At 41.2% G+C, this 20,170-nt stretch overlaps 1 protein-coding gene across 1 annotated transcript in view; it reads left to right on the top strand.

Moving 5' to 3' along the window:
- The window catches only part of LOC126035443 (tyrosine-protein kinase Fer-like), a 254,879-nt gene that overhangs the window by 67,623 nt on the left and 167,086 nt on the right, over nt 1–20,170 (top strand). Inside the window, exons 5-7 of the mRNA XM_049794009.1 lie at nt 8,992–9,175; nt 14,773–14,910; nt 16,184–16,303. Of these exons, the coding sequence (XP_049649966.1) occupies nt 8,992–9,175; nt 14,773–14,910; nt 16,184–16,303 (442 nt within the window). The remainder of the gene's footprint in view (nt 1–8,991; nt 9,176–14,772; nt 14,911–16,183; nt 16,304–20,170) is intronic.

Here is a 20,170-nt window from a genome sequence, read left to right as displayed (position 1 = left end):
AAATTAATTCTATCCCAGCTGAACCCAGGACACCAAGTTATTGCCCTGCCACTCTTTGTAATAGCTGAGTGGTCGGATAATACTTTTATTAGGTTGCTGGTGCATTCATTCTGAGCTGTTTGTATAATCGTGATTATACCATTACATCTCCTGGTGGCATATGTTGCCTTTAGATGTCACTGAGATCAGGAAACTCTTAGAGTTTTGAGTTTGGTTTTGCCTGAAACTCACACTGTAAGATGAAACTAGTAATTCTAGTTGAACTGGCCTGTGTTATTTACAGATGTTAGCAGGGTGAATAAAAGAAATACTGTATTTCATGCTTTCCAGCTCAGAGAGAGTACCAGTACTTGCAAGGGCTAGGGTTGTTTCTTGTGCGTGAAATAAAGTTTCTAGCATAGGGAACACTGGGGAGCATGGTGCCAAGAGATCCTGGTGGCTTTTTGTGGCGTTAGTTTGGGACCAGCTTAGGCATATTGTTTCCATCCAACATAGACATACACCCCTGGGATGCGCACGACTCAGTTCTCACAGACCAGCACTCATCATTCTGAGAGAATTTACTAGTGTTATTTATTAGCTCAAACGTGTTATAGCAGTGCATAAGATTGCATTTTTTTTCTTACTTTATGCTTTATTATTTGTTTATCTTAACTGCTGATACTCATTAAACAGATAACTTTACTAACTCTTAACTCAGAAGTTTAGATCTTCAGTATTCTGAAAACTTGTATGTATATACAAATAGGTATTTCTCCATCAGAAAACTATTTGTCACTTGCAGTCATGAATTTGTTAAAATAAGGTTTGGGGAAAAACAACTTATCCTCTTCTTAGAAATATATTGAGTGGAGGAGGGAATGCGTGATTTTCTTTTTTTGAAAAAGCAAATTCATTTAAGTCTCTTGCAAGACAAAGGGAAAAAAGACCTTAGAGATTAAAAGCCAACATACTCTTTATTCTGTCCATTTTTGTGATTTAGGTCTTATGAAACCCATGTTAATTAAGAGCACTGCACTTGCATCTCTATTTGGAGAGTGACGGTATTTCAGGCTGGTCAGTAAATTTTAGAGTTTGCTTCCTGAGACAGAACTAATAATCAAAGCTATCTTAGTTTAGTTGAGGTAGTTTGCATAAAAAGTACTTTGTAGATCAGTATAAATTATTTTAAAGCCTCTTGACTTCTGGTCTTGTAGAAGCCTAGTGAGGCTGGGTTCAGAATGGGAAACAAAAATGCTTAAAAATCCATGTTGTTGGTTAATGCACTAGCAGTTTTCCCAGGATGAATAAGAACTATCAAATGAAGAAATAATTTTCATAATCACCTATGGTATTTAGATGTACACAGTATTACATAACATACTTCATTTAAGCAGATGATGGGATCAGGGAGGTCCTAAGATCAACTAAATAGGTAATACAGAATAATCAATTATAAGGTAAGTTCTACAAGGTGTTATGACTTCGTCTTTTCTATTCAATGATGGAAGACTAGAGAAATCAAACTATGAGGAAAGGCTTAATAGAAGAAAAGGACAAATTAGAGAGTTGCCCCCAAAATTGGTAAGCAACAAAGCTTTCTCAAGAATTCACTGTAAATAGTGTAAACTTTTCTTCAGTATTGGGAGTCTGTTACCTTGAATATACCTAGCTACTTTGGCTTGGTATATCACTCTAAGGTTAGTCTTTTTTTTCCCTGTCATACCTAGGTTCTTAAATTGTTTGCTTTAATTTAAGAAGTTTTTAGTCTTTACCAAAATTGACTTAGGAGAAAGGAAATGCTGGGGTCCCACCAGTACTCTCTCTCTTTATCAATCTGTAGAAGCAGTTTTAAGCCCAGCTTTAGGATTCCCTAAAAATATTTTATTGCTTTAAAAAATTGTTGTTAAAGGATCATAAGACCTATTTGAAAGCCTTAGTCATCTCATTCATGTGTATAAAATTTTTTTCAGTAGCATAATGCAAACAAATAGTATAAAGGAGCATTCTTTTCTAGACACAGAAATAATCCTCTGTGAAAATGTGTGTCTCCAGAATTGAAATAAATAAGGAAGTGACTATGTGGGAGGTTTGTTATTGATAAACAAATGTGAAGACAACAAAAAATTCAGGAGTTACCTTGGTTATTAGAAATGCTGAAAAACATGTAGCTGAAAAGATAGATGTGGTTGCGGGGAATTATTTGAAAAACTGCTTTCTTAAACACTGGTAAACGTCTAATGCATTATGGTATGCTTCGACTTAGTTTTACATTTCAGTGCTGATGTTTAGAAAAATAAAAGATTCTAAAGTAAACTGAAGGGGTTTTTTTTGTCTGAAACATTATACTCTCAAAACTGGCATCTTTTCTCAAAGGAATATTGTTGCTTCATTCAAAAAAAAAAAAAAAAAAGCCCTGATACTCCCCTAATATTATTTTCCATTTCCATTTTAAATTTTTCTGAAATAAAATGCTGCGATGCCCTAGTGAAGTTTTAATAGAGAAAATTACCGTAATCCAAAACCAAACTCCTTTGCTTTTCTTGGGAAATAAACAGATATCGTAATTGATGCTAAGAATTTTGGATAGTACTTTAAAATAAAAATATTGATTGTATATCTGAGCCAAATAAAGATAAACCAAAAAATGGATGAGATGACCCAAAAGACCCCTCTAAAAATGCCCAAAGGAGAATAACTTGTTTAGTGCTTGTATGTCATGGTATGAAGGAAAAGAGAGAGAAAAGGCTTTGTTCATGACAGTGACTGATCCTCTTTCATGCAGTTTGTAACAGAGCAGATTAAGCTGAGGAGTTTGAGAGTAGAGTTTTGGCTATCATGTTCCATAATATATAATAGCATAGAAATGATAAGATTTAATTGAAACTATATTAATATAAATCACAAGATTTAAAAATATTAATCTAATGTGAAAAATAATGTGTGTGTAATTCGAGAAGTATGAAGAACACTGCAAGGTCAAACAAAGGTATGATTCAACTACCAGCCAAACATCAAATCAGGGCAAGTTTCAGACAGTTTAGGGAATAGTTACTGGAAACAAGTAGTTCTAAAGAATAAGCAAGAGATAAGAAAAAGAGAGTATTCTGAACTCTGAAAAAGCTACAGTCTCTTTGTGTGTTTTAAGAATGTTGTAAGAACAATACTTCTGTATGAATCCTGTCTATTTTCCTCTCCTCCTGTGTTATCATTTGAAAGGCTTGACTGAGACGATAACTCACATAATACAATGGAGCTTTTAGAAAGTGTGCAAAAGCAAAAGGGAAGCCTGTGCAGGCCCAGAGGGTACTAATAGGCCTTACTGGCTCTCATCAGCCTCCCTCACCCTTGCCCACAGGCTCAGGGGCCCTATTTCAGCTCAGCTCATCACAGGGCTGTCAGTCCCTGCCCCAGTGATACCATAGGAGTGCCAGTCAGTCTCCAGCTCTGCCACAGCCCTGCCCTGCGTGGCCATGAGCCCCACTGAGCTGGGCCTGACCCACAGGCTGATGTCCCAGCCTGGCCTCTACCCAGCCCTATTGCCATGTCCCTGCCTGGCCACCCCAGGGCTGGGTCTGATGCTGGGTACCTTCACCAGGCCTGATCATGACCCCTACTTGCAGGCTGATATCCTGACTTGGCCTCTGCAAATTCCTGTGGAAGTGACTGATTCCCTGGGCTGGAGACTGCCCCCACCAGCCTGCCCTGTTGCCTTGTTTGGCTTTGGTGGGTCAGGCTGGCAAGGCCCCCTCCACTGCCAGCCCAGGAATCCAGCACAACCCCTGGCTCCCCTCAGCAGGTAGCCACTGGCCCATGCTATCTATGCCCTGACAGTCTGAAGTAGTATGAGGGACTACTGATTAGATGGCTTGGGTCAGCAACTGCACTGTTATGGGTTTGTGTGGTGGAGCTTTTTGGTAGCGGGGGAGGGAGTCGCAGGGGTGGCTCCTGTGAGAAGCTGCTAGAAGCTCTCCTGGCTCCAAGTCAGATCCACATCTGGTCCAGGCCGACCCAATCAGTGATGGTGGTAGCACCTCTGGGATAACATATTTAAGAAAGGGAACCTGCAGGGAGTAGGGGGATTGGAATGTGAGAGGAATGCCTATGCAGATACCGAGGTCAGTGAAGAAGAAGGGGGAGGAGGGTTACCTGAGGAGGTTGATGCCCCTGCAGCCCGTGGTGAGACGGCAGGCTGTCCCCCTGCAGCCCATGGAGGTGAACAGTGGAGCAGATGCCCACTTGCAGGCTGTGAAGAAGCCCACGCTGGAGCAGTCAGATGCCCCCAAAGATGGCTGTGACTCCATGGGAAAGCCGGTGCTGGAGCAGTGTGTGACTGAAGATCCGCCCACGGAAAGGACCCACACCAGGGAAGTTCGTGAGGAACTGCAGCCTGAGGAAAGGACTCACATTGGAGATATTCGTGAAGGACTGTCTCCTGTGGGAGGGACCCTACGGTAGAGCAGGGGACGAGTGAGGAGTCCTCCCCCTGAGGAGGAAGGAGAGGCAGACAGGGGACGAGCGAGGAGTCCTCCCCCTGAGGAGGAAGGAGAGGCAGAGACAATGTGTGGCAAGCTGACCCCAACCTCCATCCTCTGTTCCCCTGTGCTTCTGGGGGGAGGAGGTAGAGAGAACTGGGAGTGGAGTTGAGCCGGGAAGGAGGGAGGGGTGGGGGGAAGTTGTTTCTAAGGTTTGGTTTTACTTCCTAATATCTTTGTTTTGATTTGAATTGTAGTAAATTAAATTGATTTTGTTTCTTCCCCAAGTTGAGCCTGTCTTTTGCCCGTGACCATAAGTGGGGAGTGACCCTGCCCAGTCCTTATCTCAACCCATGAGCCTGCCTTTATATTTGTCCTCATCCCACCGTGGCTGGGGGGGAGGAGCGAGCGAGCTGTTGCGTGGTGCTTTGTTACCAGCTGGGTTTAAACCACGACATGCACAAAGGTAGTTCTCATTGGTTATCAATCAAAACCCATATGTCAAGTTCCTACTTTAGAGTTCAGGTAAACCTCCTTCATGGGGGCACTTGCATACTACTGTTGCTATGTATCACATATAGTTTGGTATGTGTACCACACAGATATGCATGTGTAAACCACAGTTTGGGAGCATCTGGTCTAGTGTGAACTTTGTCTAATCATGTAATGGAAATGCCTCTAACGTAGCCAGACAGTCAATTTTTTTCTCGCTTCATCTTATAGCCTATCTTACTGTTAAAATTTTATTAGGTTATTTGTTACCAAATTTCTTTCTTGGAAGCAAAATGGCATAAAATCCTTCAGCCTTCTCTGTTGTGTATTCCATTAAGAAATTAATCTCTTGTGTCCTTCAACTCTTCTAATATATTTGTAGAGCTTTGTCTTTATGCTTTTGTGTCCTTTAGTAGTTGCAAATGTTTTGTACCCTGTAGTGGGTTGACCTTGGCTCACAGCCAAGCATCCACACAACCGCTTGCTTGCTCACACGCTTCACCCCAGTGGGATTGGGGGAGAAGAAAATATGAAGAACGAGAGAGCAAAAAGACTTGTGGGTTGAAATAAAGACAGGGAGATCACTTACCAATTACTGCCACAGGCAAAACAGACTCGACTTTGGGGATTTTAACTTAATTTGTTGCTAATTAATATAAATATTTGAGTACTGATTTGGGTATTGGGAAACAAGCACACTTAAGGAAAAGACCTTTCCTTCCCCATTCTTAGGCTCAACTTCACTCCTTCACTCCAGACTCCTCCCTCCTTGTTATCGCTCCTGGCTACACTCAGTCCCTTCAGTGGAGGGGATTGCAGGGGTGTTTGTGTGCAGTCAGGATATAGTGGTTTCTCTCTGTCACTCCTTCCTTCTCACTCTTCCTCTACTCTGGAGTGGGTCCTCCATGGGCTGCAGTCCCTTCAGGTATATCTGCTCTGCCATGGAGTACATCATACTCCTCTGACCCTGGTGTTCCCTCTGTTGTTTCTCACTCTGGTAGGTTGACCCTGGCTGGAGGCCAGGTACCCACCAAAGCCACTCTAGCACTCCCACTCCTCAGCTGGACAGGGGAGAGACAATATAACAAAAGGCTTATGGATCGAGATAAGGACAGGGAGAGATCACTCACCAATTACCATCATGGGTAAAACAGACATGACTTAGGGAAAATTAAGTCCCTGAGCAGCGATCTGCACCCCCCGGCCAACTCCTCCCAGTTTAAATACTGGGCCTGGCATCACAATGTATGGAATATTCCTTTGGCCACTTTGGGTCAGCTGTCCTAGCTGTGTCCCCTCCCAACTTCTTGTGCCCCTCCAGCCTTCTTGCTGGCGGGGCATGAGAAACTGAAAAATCCTTCACTTAGTCTAAACACTACTTAGCAACAACTGAAAACATCAGTGTGTTACCAACATTCTTCTCATACTGAATCCAATACATAACACTATACCAGCTACTAAAAAGGAAACTAACTCTATCCCAGCTGAAACCAAGACATACTGAAAGGCTCGTGGGTCGAGGTAAGGACAGGGAGAGATCACTCGCCAATTACCATCATGGGCAAAACAGAATCGACTCGAGGAAATTAACTTAATTTATTGCCAATCAACCAGAGTAGGGTAATGAGAAATAAAACCAAATTTCAAAAACACCTTCCCCCCACCCCTCCCTTCTTCCCAGGCTTAATATCACTCCTGAATTCTCTATCTCCTCCCCCACCAAGAAGTGCAGGGGGAACAGGGAATGGGGGTTGCAGTCAGTTCATCACACGTTGTCTCTGCCGCTCCTTCCTCCTCAGGGGCAGGACTCCTCACACTCATTCCCTGCTCTGGCGTGGGGTCCCTCACATGGCAGTCAGTCCTTCATGAACGTCTCCAACATGAGTCCTTCCTACAGGCTGCAGTTCTTCATGATCTGCTCCAGCATGGGTCCCTTCCATGGCATGCTGTCCTTCAGGAACAGACTCCTCCAGCATGGGTCCCCTGCAGGGTCACAAGTTGTCGCGTCCCAAAGTTGGAGCAACTCACGTTCGTGGATTTACTTTGTCAGAACTAAGGTGAAACAACACCAGGGGAGTTCAAACAACAATCAACATTTATTCAACCAAGCTAACCTTGCCCAAGTACAAGTGAACTTATCAATATGAACCTTGCATCATGTCATTAAGCTGCTGTTTGAAAAGAGAAGGGAGGTGTAGAAAAAGAAGCAGAAAAAGGAACATGAAACTGTGTCAGTGAACTGTACAACACGTGCTAACCATACATAAGCCTTACTTATTTGGGGATCAATTCAAAGAAGAAAATATGGAGAGCCCTCCCATTGAGTCACAATGTTCAGAGTGGACCCCCTTGCTTTCTGGACTCCTTCTCAAAGAGGAGCCCAGGGGCAGCTAGATCCACTCCTAGTCCCAGACTTGGTCAACAGTTTGTATTTAAAAGGATGAGGTGTAGGGACTGTGGAAAAGAGAGAAGAAAAAGAAGGAGAACGAGAGAAAGAGAAGAGGAAAGAGAGAGAAGAAAAGAGTTTCACCAGTCCTGGTTCCAGCGTTGGTCCAGCCAGCGTAGAGATCCAGTTCCAGAGGACACGCACTGAGAACTTGTCCTCCCTTCTTTTATAGTGTGTTAGTCAGTGGTCTCAACATGTGCAGTTCACGTTCCCGGGGTTCTCTGGAATTGGTCGGTGAGCTTTGAGGGGGTTTATTGTGGAGTTGCCTCTCTTTTTCTGCTGGCATGACCACTTAAGATAGAAGCACAGTCCCATCCTCCGTGGGGCCCCCTCCTCCAGGCGCATACGCTGTGCTCCTTCTCCTGGTCACTTAAGATAAGGAATTGCGGCTTTGGAGAAGCACGGTCCCACCCTCCGTGGGTCCCTCTCCTCTGGGCACATTGTCCTGTTCACAAAACTCCAGCGTTTTTACAGAGGCCGTTTTCCCCACCAAAGTTCTTTAACGAATGTTTGAGACATTGACCATAATTTATCAGACCGTCACACAAATCCTGCCAGCAAACCTGCGCCAGTATGGGCTCCTTTCTCCACGGGGCCACAGGGCCTGCCAGGAGCCTGCTCCAGCGCAGGTTTCCCACGGGGCCACAGCCTCCTTTGGGGGCACCCACCTACTCTGGCGTGGGATCCTCCACGGGCTGCAGGTGGATATCTGCTCCACTGTGGACCTCCATGGGCTGCAGGGGGACAGTCTGCCTCACCATGGTCTTCCCCATGGGCTGCAGGGGAATCTCTGCTCCGGTGCCTGGAGCACCTCCTCCCCCTTCTTCTTCAATGACCTTGGTATTTGCAGGGTTGTTTCTTTCACATATTCTCATTCCTCTCTGTCCCGGCTGCTGTTGTGCAGCAGCTTTTTCCCCTTCTTAAATATGTTATCACAGAGTTTCTACCACCATCGGTAATTGGCTCAGACTTGGCCAGCAGTGGGTCCATCTTGGAGCCAGCTGGCCTTGGATTTATCAGACATAAGGGAAGCTTCTGGCATCTTCTCACCGAAGCCACCCCTGTAACCCCCTGCTACCAAAACCTTGCCACGTAAACCCAATACACATTCTTTCCCTAAAAGCAGTTCCTACTATCACTACTGGAGACAGGATATTGGTCTAAATGGATCATGGGTCTGAGCTAGTAGGACATTATTTATTTTCTTCATTAAAAAATGTTTATTTACTCTGAGACAGATAAAAGATTAGCATTTGTGGTACTCGTGTTTGAGTAGTTTTCATTTCATTCTTCATAGTTATTTTTATACTTATGGAGATGATGGTTTTCATATACTTTCAGATAAAGTATTCTCACATTTCTGCTCAAAGGAAAGGCAGCATTTTTTTCTATCTTGAATAGGAACACGAAGACATTTGGTCTTACTAGTGACCTGAGAATTGTCAAATTTTAGCTTCTTCAGAGAAATAGCTTAAACATATTATTGTGGAACAAAGTGCAAACTTATCATGAATCTATTAGATTTATGTCAGCCACAAGTATTGATGTTTGTATACTTTAAAATCACCATATGCATTTTCCTTTTTTCTTTCTTCTCAGGAAAGGAGACTGAGAAAGCCAAAGATCGGTGTGATAAAGCCACTATGAAACTTCATATGTTGCATAATCAATATGTATTGGCACTGAAAGGAGCACAGCTACATCAGCACCAATATTATGATACTACACTTCCTCTGTTACTTGATTCACTACAGAAGATGGAAGAAGAAATGATTAAAGCCCTGTAAGCTGTATTTTCTTATATATTTCTAATTTCAACAATTTTTGTGTAATCTACTAATTAATTCATAGTATTATTAGAAAATAATAAACTGTCGTGGTTTAACCCCAGCCAGCAACTAAGCACCACGCAGCCGCTCGCTCACTCCCCCCCATCCAGTGGGATGGGGGAGAAAATTGGGAAAAGAAGTAAAACTCATGGGTTGAGATAAGAATGGTTTAATAGAACAGAAAAGAAGAAGCTAATAATGATAATGATAACACTAATAAAATGACAGCAGTAATGATAAAAGGATTGGAATGTACAAATGATGCGCAGGGCAATTGCTCACCACCCGCCGACCAACACCCAGTTAATCCCTGAGTGGCGATCTCCCTGCCCCCAGTCCAACCAGTTTATATACTAGATGTGGCATCACATGGTATGGAATACCCTGTTGGCCAGTTTGGGTCAGGTGCCCTGGCTGTGTCCTGTGCCAACTTCTTGTGCCCCTCCAGCTTTCTCGCTGGCTGGGCATGAGAAGCTGAAAAATCCTTGACTTGAGACTAAACACTACTTAGCAACAACTGAAAACATCAGTGTTATCAATTTCTTCTCATACTGAACTCAAAACATAGCACTGTACCAGCTACTAGGAAGACAATTAACTCTATCCCAGCTGAAACCAGGACATAAACCTTCATCAATTATTTGTATATCAAGGAGTAATGAAAAAGCTGTTTTCATCTTTCCATTGACAACATTTGTGCATAGAGAAGTCTATTCAAATAAATGCAGATAGTAGTTTTAAGGGATTACTTAAGCATTTTCGTGAGACTGTCTTCTCAGAAAGCTTTTAAAACCTTAGAGATTAACTGCAGTGTTTATAGTTAATCTTATGCTTTATCCTGTCCTTCAGCTGGAATACTATGACAAGTTAACGTGCTTTAACGTGGTCAGCCCTAAATTGGTCAGGCAGTTGGACTAGATGATTGTTATAGGTCCCTTCCAACTGAAATATTCTATTCTATTCTATTCTATTCTATTCTATTCTATTCTATTCTATCTATGTTAGTTGCCTCTCCAGTAGCCTTATTTTTATGAAATTTCATGGGAACCAATTTGGTTTAAAATGGCAACAGTCTTGAAAGGAGTCTAGGAGGTTCCTGGAGTGTGTGGAAGATAACTTCCTGACACAGCTGGTAGGTGAGCCTACCAGGGGAGGAGCCTCGCTGGACCTACTGTTTACAAACAGGGAAGGATTGGTAGGATATGTGGTGGTCAGAGGCCGTCTTGGGCTTAGGGACCATGAAATGATAGAATTCTCGATTCTTGGTGAGGTAAGGAAGGGGGCCAGAAAAACCACTACTGTGGACTTCCAGAGGGCAAACTTTGGCCTGTTCAGGACACTAGTTGAGAGAGTCCCTTGGGAGACTGTCCTGAAGGGCAAAGGGGTCCAGGAATGCTGGACATTCTTCAAGAAGGAAATCTTAAAGGCTCAGGAGCAGGCTATTCCCATGCACCGCAAGACGAACCGCCGAGGAAGACAACTGGCCTGGCTGAACAGGGAGCTTTTGCTGGGACTCAGGAAAAAAAGAAGAGTTTACCATCTTTGGAAGAAAGGGCAGGCAACTCAGGAAGAGTACAGGGATCTTGTTAGGTCATGCAGAGAGGAAATTAGAAAGGCAAAAGCTCAGCTAGGACTAAATCTGGCCACTGTTGTAAGAGACAACAAAAAATGGTTTTACAAATATGTTAACAACAAAAAGAGAGCCAAGGAGAATATCCATCCTTTATTGGATGCAGAGGGGAATATTGCCACTAAAGATGAGGAAAAGGCTGAGGTACTTAATGCCTTCTTTGCCTCAGTCTTTAATAGTGAGACCAGTTATCCTCAGGGTACTCAGCCCCCTGAGTTGGAAGGCAGGGACGGAGAGCAGAATATACCCCCCTTAATCCAGGAGGAAATAGTTAATGACCTGCTACGCCAACTGGATGCTCACAAGTCTATGGCACCAGAGGGGATATATCCGAGAGTACTAAGGGAGCTGGTGGAGGAGCTTGCCAAGCCACTCTCCATCATCTGTCAGCAATCCTGGTCAACATGGGAGGTCCCAGATGACTGGAGGCTTGCCAATGTGACACCCATCTACAAGAAGGGTCGGAAGGGGGATCCGGGGAACTACAGGCCTGTCAGCCTGACCTCGGTACTGGGGAAGATTATGGAGCAGTTCATCTTGAGTGTGCTCACATGGCATGTGCAGGACAAGCAGGGGATCAGGCCCAGCCAGCGTGGGTTCATGAAAGGCAAGTCCTGCTTGACCAACCTGATCTCCTTCTATGACCAGGGGACCCACCTAGTGGATGAGGGGAAGGCTGTGGATGTTGTCTACCTGGACTTCAGTAAGGCCTTTGACACTGTCTCTCACAGCATACTCCTTGAGAAGCTGGCAGCTCATGGCTTAGACAAGTGTACTCTTCACTAGGTAAAAAACTGGCTGGATGGATGATCCCAAAGGGTTGTTGGTGAATGGAGTTAAATCCAGTTGGTGGCGGGTCACTAGTGGTGTTCCCCAGGGCTCAATTTTGGGTCCAGTTCTGTTTAATATCTTTATCAATGATCTGGACAAGGGGATCGAGTGCACCCTCACTAAGTTTGCGGATGACACCAAGTTGGGAGGGAGGGTTGATCTGCTTGAGGGTAGGAAGGCTCTGCAGAGGGATCTGGACAGGCTGCATCAATGGGCTGACGCCAATTGTATGAGGTTCAACAAGGCCAAGTGCCGGGTCCTGCACTTCAGTCACAATCCCATACAATGCTACAGGCTTGGGGAAGAGTGTCTGGGAAGCTGCCTGGCAGAAAAAGACCTGGGGGTGCAGGTTGACAGCCTGCTGAATATGAGCAAGCAGTGTGCCCAGGTGGCCAAGAAGGCCAATGGCATTCTGGCCTGTATTAGAAATAGTGTGGCCAGCAGGAGCAGGGAAGTGATTGTTCCCCTGTACTCGGCACTGGTGAGGCCGCACCTTGAGTACTGTGTTCAGTTTTGGGCCCCTCACTACAGGAAAGACATTGAGTTGCTGGAGCGTGTCCAGGGAAGGGCAACCAAGTTGGTGAAAGGCCTGGAGCACAAGTCTTATGAGGAGCAGCTGAGGTAGCTGGGGTTGTTTATTCTGGAGAAAAGGAGGCTGAGGGGAGACCTTGTTGCTCTAAAGCTACCTGAAAGGAGATTGTAGCGAGGTGGGTGCTTGTCTCTTCTGTCAGGTAGCAGGTGATAGGGTAAGAGGAAACGGCCTCAAGTTGCACCAGAGGAGGTTTAGATTGGATATTAGGAAAAATGTCTTCACCAAAAGGGTTGTCAGGCATTGGAACAGGCTGCTCAGGGAAGTGGTGGAGTCACCATCCCTGGAGGTATTCAAAAAGCGCATAGACGTGGCACTTCAGGACGTGTTTTAGTGGGCATGGTTGATGGTTGGACTCGATGATCTTAAAGGCCTTTTCCAACCTAAATGATTCTATGATTCTATGGAAGTCATTTAGGAGGAGCGCCAGACAGATGCATGGTTACTCATGTGTGTGCAAATAGCAGGATCATATAAATGAAATTTCATTGTAAGGAATCCAGCCTTAAATTACCTTTTTCTGAAAGATCATTCTCCACATCACTGATGAAGATGTGCAAACTGATATCTCAGAGAATTGTCAATGAGGACTCTAAGCTATCTTTTCTGATTTGTAACCACCATGCTGCCTCTTTGACTTTCCTGAAGAATATGAGTTGGTTTGGGAGACTGTTCTGTAGGTCTTTCTCTAAGATGTTCCGAGGACTGCAATTAAATGTATTGCTTGTAAATCACTTACTAAAAGAAAAAGTAGTTACCTCTTTTTGTAAGTATTGTTCATTTGGATGGGAGGCACTCTTCTATATCTCATTTTCTTACCGTTTCTGAAGTATACATTCATCTTGACTTCAGCACATAGGAAATGAAGGAGAGTTGGGGGTTTCATGCTTTATATGTTTAGGCGATACGGACAATATTAACTGCCTGATGAAGTATCATTACTCTCTTTGATTCTGGTGCAGGTATGTAAATGAAATAGACCTCTATAGTAGTGCACAGTAGAGTAGTCTTTGCACAGTCCTTTTAATCTTAATTTTGTATGTAAAATCACAGAAAGAGACTTCAGTTAAATTTGTGTGCTATAATTGTGATTTTTCATAATCATGAATTATGACAATTCACTGAAGAGTTTTATCATTGAACAAGAACCTATTGAACCCAATTTTCTTTGTCATCTTTGAAAGAAAAACGTGTAAAAATATTCTTGTCACTAAACATTTTCAGTGAGATCTGAATTTATTGGAAAATGACTGCTGTCTAATATCTTTGGACTTAGTTCTACAAAAGGAGATGGTGATTACAAGTGTAGGGGTTGGTGTGGCTATCTGTGTGAAATATACTTTGTTAATAAACTTGGTTTTGCAAATCAATTAGTTTGGTAAACTTGAAACATATATAAACAGCACTATTTTTTTTTTTTAGTAATTAACATAGATTCCATTTCTCTTAGATCTGGCATTGCTGTAGTTGACATTAATGAATTTTCTTGTCTGTTTTCTCCTTAGAAAAAGTACTGAAGAAATACAAGCAAATAATGTTTTTTATAAAATAAACATAACTTGAGATCTTATCCAGGAAAAATCTGCTGATACTTTTTTTTCTGCACGTTCCTCTGGGTTGGTCAAAATTCATCAGTATTTAAAAAAACACCTCACCATGCTTCAGAACCTGGCAAGCCAAGAAGTTTGTCAAAAATAAAAATGAAATAGGAAATGATTATGAAGGGCTATTTATGGAAAGCTAAAACTTAAAGAGAGTAGGAAGGTATTCTGGGGAAATATCACTGGATGCTATTAAATGTAGTGGTAAAATATCACTTATTCTTTTCTTTGGCCATTCCCTAATCACTTGCTTTTGCCCACTGTTGGGGGCAGGTCATTAGGCTAGATGGCTTGTACTTTCTCATGTCAACTTTTTGTTTGATTTTATTTCTTCTTGTAAATATATTCAAACTTGTGATTTATGCTTATTTTTGCCCTAATGACCAAATAACAAAATGAAGATATGAAAGAGAACAGTTAAAGCAATGGAGAAAGCCAGGTCTTAAAGGAAATGCACACTGACTATTTTTTGATTCATTTTATCGTATGTCAGAATATACTTATTTTGTCAGTCAAGAGAACATGAAAAGCTTCAGTATAAATGATAGCTAGCGTAAGTTTTCTGGTCATAAAGAAGGGTGTCATCAATGAGCTGTATACATTCCTTTTCCCTGTAATCTCTACAGCTTTAGTTTCACTACACTATATGTAGATGCACTGTAATTAGTATAAGGAGCATGGTCTTGGAGACTTCTCTACTCATAGCAAATCTGTAAAGAAGAGGTCACAATTGATCTGTTATTTCTTTGAGTAATATATGGTCTTTTTTTTTCTTCTCCCTTTTTAGTCAGTTGCAATGAGTTTGTACTAACAGAAAATTGAAAGCTTGAAGCATTGTCAATGCCATCTATGCCTTCAGTGCCATGTTATACACTATAGTGTTGTTTTTTTTCTCTCTAGAAAAGGAATCCTGGATGAATATAGCCAGATCACCAGTCTTGTAACAGAAGAGATTGCGAATGTCCATAAAGAGATCCAGACCTCCGTTGAATGGATAGATCCTAACTCTGAGTATAATGACTTCATAGATACTCATAGGTATAAGTTTTCATCTTGGTGTACATGTTCATGTTTCTTCTCGAGGAAAAATTCTATTAAACTACAACACTGCTAAAGTGATCAGAGTTGTATTTGTTTCTGTTTGGTTCCTTTTAAATTGTTATTTGTAAACCATTGTCCTAATTTGAAAAGCTGTTCTACCTACATGTACAGAAAGTTGTCTGAACGTCAGGTTTTTAATCTGACTCTTTCTTCAATCATCCATCTCTTTGGCTATCTCTAGAAAAACAGAATTCCAATTACTGTTATTGCATGTGAAGAGCCATAACTTTGGTACTGGCAGCAGACTATACATAAAATCATAGAATCATAGATTCATTTAGGTTGGAAAAGACCTTTAAGATCATCGAGTCCAACCATAAACCTAACACTGCCAAGTCCACCACTAAAAAATGTCCCCAAGCGCCACGTCTACGCGTCTTTTCAATGCCTCCAGGGATGGTAATTCAACCACTTCCCTGGGCAGCCTGTTCTAATGCTTGACAACCCTTTCAGTGAAGAAATTTTTCCTAATATCCAATCTAAACCTCCCCTGGTGCAACTTGAGGCCGTTTCCTCTTATCCTATCACTTGTTACTTGTGAGAAGAGACCAACACCCACCTTGCTACAACCTCCTTTGAGGTAGCTGTAGAGAGCAACAAGGTCTCCCCTCAGCCTCCTTTTCTCTAGACTAAACAGCCCCAATTCCCTCAGCTGCTCCTCATAGGACTTGTTCTCTAGACCTTTCACTAGCTTCATTGCTCTTCTTTGGACACATGACAACCCAGATTCAGTGTGAGCTAATTTAGTGTGTATTTGGATGCATTTTGCAAGAAAGTATTAAATTGAAAAAATAAACTTTATTTGCTGGTTATTGAACTGATATTTCATATTGGTACATAAGTGGATAGTCCTAGGACTTCTTGCATTATCCTTTGTTATTAATGTGCAAATTGATAATTGTCATGCAGATTTATAGCTGGATCAGCTAAGAGTGGATCCATGCAAATAGTTACCCCCTGAAAACCTTGATTATGTTGTGATCTTAATTCAAAGAATTATATTCTATTTTGTTCTCTGGTATGTTTTTAAGACTGTGTCCTTTATTTAGAGGAAAAAGAATATATATCCTATTGTTGTTTTAACTTTTATTTCATAAGTAATTTTAACTATATTCTAGTTATTAATAATTCAAAACAAAACAATTTTCTTTATGATCTACTTAAAGATACATGTTAATTTTGCAAATATAACTTTTATTTGCTAAATTAGGTCATCAGAAGTTGCTGAACAAGCAATAGAGTTTGATATGTCTTTACTCGAAGAAAATGAAAACCTTCAAGCTAATGAGATCATGTGGAATAATCTAACAGCAGAAAGTTTACAAGTCACGTAAGTTTTCTTTAAAAACTATATTCTTTTAGAAATTCTGTCATACACGATGTCTAAGCTCAATCAGCTCATAGCTGTATCCTGACTTTTAAGGTGCAGTTTCTGAAATAATGTTTTTAAGCTATAGACTCTTGTGTATTGCACTTTTTATTGTTCCTTTGCACAAAATACTCCCCCCAACCCAAAAAAACAGCACTTGCCTGAACTTTTGATCTAGTCTCTCCTCCTCCCCAGTTAATTTTTACAGTGCCCCAAATCCATCATGAATTCTCTTTGGGAACTTAATAATTTTCTCAAAGGTGCTTCCATATTCAGTATCTAGGAAAAATACTGAAATCTGTCTTTGAAGCCATTGAGTATAGTGATGTAGTCAGTGATTTCCTGATTGCGAACTAGGTGTTCTGATTTTGTTTTCCAAAGAAAATTCTTATTCACTGTTATAACCTTTAATATGTATTAATTTGCTAACATAGATGTAGCTGTTGTATTACATTTCATGGAACTTTTAGCTGTTCAGGGTGATAAACTACCTCTACATATTTTGTAAATCTATTGTGTAGGTTCATCTTTTTATTAATTTCCCCAACTGTGCTGGTTTTAGCTGGGATAGAGTTAATTTTCATCATAGTAGCTAGTATGGGGCTATGTTTTGGATTTGTGCTGAAAACAGTGTTGATAATACAGGGATGTTTTCGTTATTGCTGAGCAGTGCTTACACAGAGTCAAGGCCTTTTCTGCTTCTCACATTACCCCACCAGCGAGTAGGCTGGGGGTATACAAGAAGTTGGGAGGGGACACAGCCGGGACAGCTGACCCCAACAGACCAAAGGGATATTCCCTACCATATGATGTCATGCTCAGCATATAAAGCTGGGGGAAGAAGAAGGAAGGGGGGACATTCAGAGTGATGGCGTCTGTCTTCCCAAGTAACCATTAAGCATTATGGAGTCCTGCTTTCCTGGAGATGGCTGAACACCTGCCTGCCGATGGGAAGTAGTGAATGAATTCCTTGTTTTGCTTTGCTTGTGCATGCAGCTTTTGCTTTACCTGTTCAACTGTCTTTATCTCAATCCAAGAGTTTTTTTCACTTTTACCCTTCTGATTCTCTCCCCATCCCATTGTGGGGGGAGTGAGCGAGTGGCTGTGTGGTGCTTAGTTGGCGGCTGGGGTTAAACCACAACACCAACTTTAATCAGTTATTACTGGGGAACAAATCTCCTGCTGAGGTTATTATCTTGTCAATCTCATCTTTTGCCATAAAATGTTCTGATGCAGTCACTTCTGAGATTGCAAAAATTAATTATAAGCAATATAAAATGGTAAATTAATAATTCATTAGTAGATTATGTTTTTTGTCTGTAACATATTTCAGTCTGACTTATTTGAGGTTTTTCTTTACAATGTATAACTGATCCAAATAAGAAATCTGTATTTTTTTTCAGTTTGCTTAATCAAATTATGACCTTTGTTTCGTGCAGACTTTTATTAAAACCAAAATAATAGTGAGAATGTATAGAAGTGAGACATTTCAAATGTAAATACATTACAGTGTGTCTTCTGTAAATTACTGTAAGCCCTATGTTTCTTCAACACTACTAAGATTCTCTGCATTTTGCTCATTTTTTTTCAAGGGCATTAGTTGTCCTCTGTTTTTCTTATGCAATCTAATTATTTTTCATAAATTTATTCTTAAATAGGTATTGAAATAACCTCTTTTATATAATGTCTCAGCTTTCTTTGTCAGACTCCTCCTCAGTCCCAAAACAGCTTCATCTTTCTTATGAAAAGGTCCATTAATGAATAAAGCCCCTCCCTCCTCTTTACACATTTTTCTGTTTATAATATATTCTGCATCATTACTAAATCGAGATTATTCCTGCATAAACTATGTATATGTGGTACAGCTAGCTGTACTTCAGCACAGTTACAAGGAAAAAATATATACTAAATCTCCCTTTTGAATGGTCTTACAATTTTTATAAGATTATACCTTCCATAGCTAAAAACCAGAAATAACTTCTTGTTTGGCTTGTCTTCAATGTCCCAGTGTTTAGAAACAAGCCATCAGCATGTCTAAGCAAAACAGCTTAAATGCTGCTTCTTTAGCAAATGATTTTGATGAAAATTGTGTTTGTAAATAAGTATCTTCACATTTGCATAAATATAATTTTTTTCAATACAAGTTTGTCCTGTTACAAAGCTTATATTCATGCACTTTAAATTCTTTGATACATTTGAGAGAGAAATTTTATGGTGTGATTTTATTTTCGGAACAGGAATCAAATAGCTCTTTGAAGTGTTGTTGTATGTCCATTTCTGGTAGAGATTATATTAGGGCCTTTGAGCAAATGAGTCTATATTAGGTCAGACAAAAGACTGACCTAGCCAACTTTCTTCTCTCTGATATTAGCCCAAAGGGAAAGTCTAAGGAGGAGAATAAGAACAGGATGTGCGTGCATTCCCCAGAATGTTCTCTCAGCCTCCCATAATTTGCGGATTAGAATTTTTTTTGAGCTAGAAGTAATATTTGTTTGTAATAGCCTTAGATGTATTTTTCTTTCATGAATTTGTCTAGTCAGTTTCAATATGTGTAACTAACTATTGTCCACAGTCTTAGGTCAAGGAATTCCAAAGATTAAGTTAACATTATGTGGACCTGTTACTTCCTAGCTTCATTTTATGACTCTAAGCTCTTGTTTTGGAAGACAATAGGAACAATGTACTCCTTTCCACCCCATTTATGATATAAACTTTTATCATACTCCTGTGTTGTGGTTTAACCCCAGCCAGCAACTAAGCACCACGCAGCCACTCACTCACTCCCCCCCACCCAGTGGGATGGGGGAGAAAATTGGGAAAAGAAGCAAAACCCGTGGGTTGAGATAAGAACGGTTTGATAGAACAGAAAAGAAGACGCTAATAATGATAATGATAACACTAATAAAATAACAACAGCAATAATTAAAGGATTGGAATGTACAAATGATGCGCAGGGCAATTGCTCACCACCCGCCAACCGACACCCAGCTAGTCCCCAAGCGGCGATTCCCTCCCCACTTCCTCGTTCCTATACTAGATGGGACATCACATGGTATGGAATACCCCTTTGGCCACTTTGGGTCAGGTGCCCTGGCTCTGTCCTGTGCCAACTTCTTGTGCCCCTCCAGCTTTCTCGCTGGCTGGGCATGAGAAGCTGAAAAATCCTTGACTTGAGACTAAACACTACTGAGCAACAACTGAAAACATCAGTGTTATCAACATTCTTCTCATACTGAACTCAAAACATAGCAGTGTACCAGCTACTAGGAAGACAGTTAACTATCCCAGCTGAAACCAGGACATCCTGTTCTGTCATCTTTTTTTTCAAAGCAAACAGTCTTTAGCTTTAGTCCTTCCTTTCCCAAATCTTCTTATCTTTTATTAAGCTTGTTATCTTTCTTTGAATGTTTTCAAGGTTATTGTATTGTTTTTGAGATAGATGACCAGAACTGCGCAGGTAATCCAGATACATAGATTAGAGAGAGGCGTATTGAGGATTCCTATGTTCTCATTCTGCTTAATTTTTAACAAATCCTAGAGAATCCTTCTGTTTGATTTTTCTGACCACTGTTGAGTATCAAGCCACTGTTTCCATGGAATAGTCTGTTGTAACCCAAGATCTCATTTCTTAGTGGTAACGGTCAACTTAGAGCCATTCATTGTATAAAGTTTTGGATTGTTTTCCCCCTTGTATATTTGTTTATTTTAATACACATTGAGATTAATCTTCTAAATGGCAGTCCAGTTACTGATTCTCATAAGATTCAGAAAAATCTTTGTGCATTATTCACATTCAGCCCCTTCCTTTGCTACCTCAAATAACATTGT

Source organism: Accipiter gentilis, chromosome W (genome assembly GCF_929443795.1).
Source record: "Accipiter gentilis chromosome W, bAccGen1.1, whole genome shotgun sequence".
Lineage (NCBI taxonomy): Eukaryota > Metazoa > Chordata > Aves > Accipitriformes > Accipitridae > Astur > Astur gentilis.
This window is presented reverse-complemented; position numbering and strand designations above follow the sequence as displayed.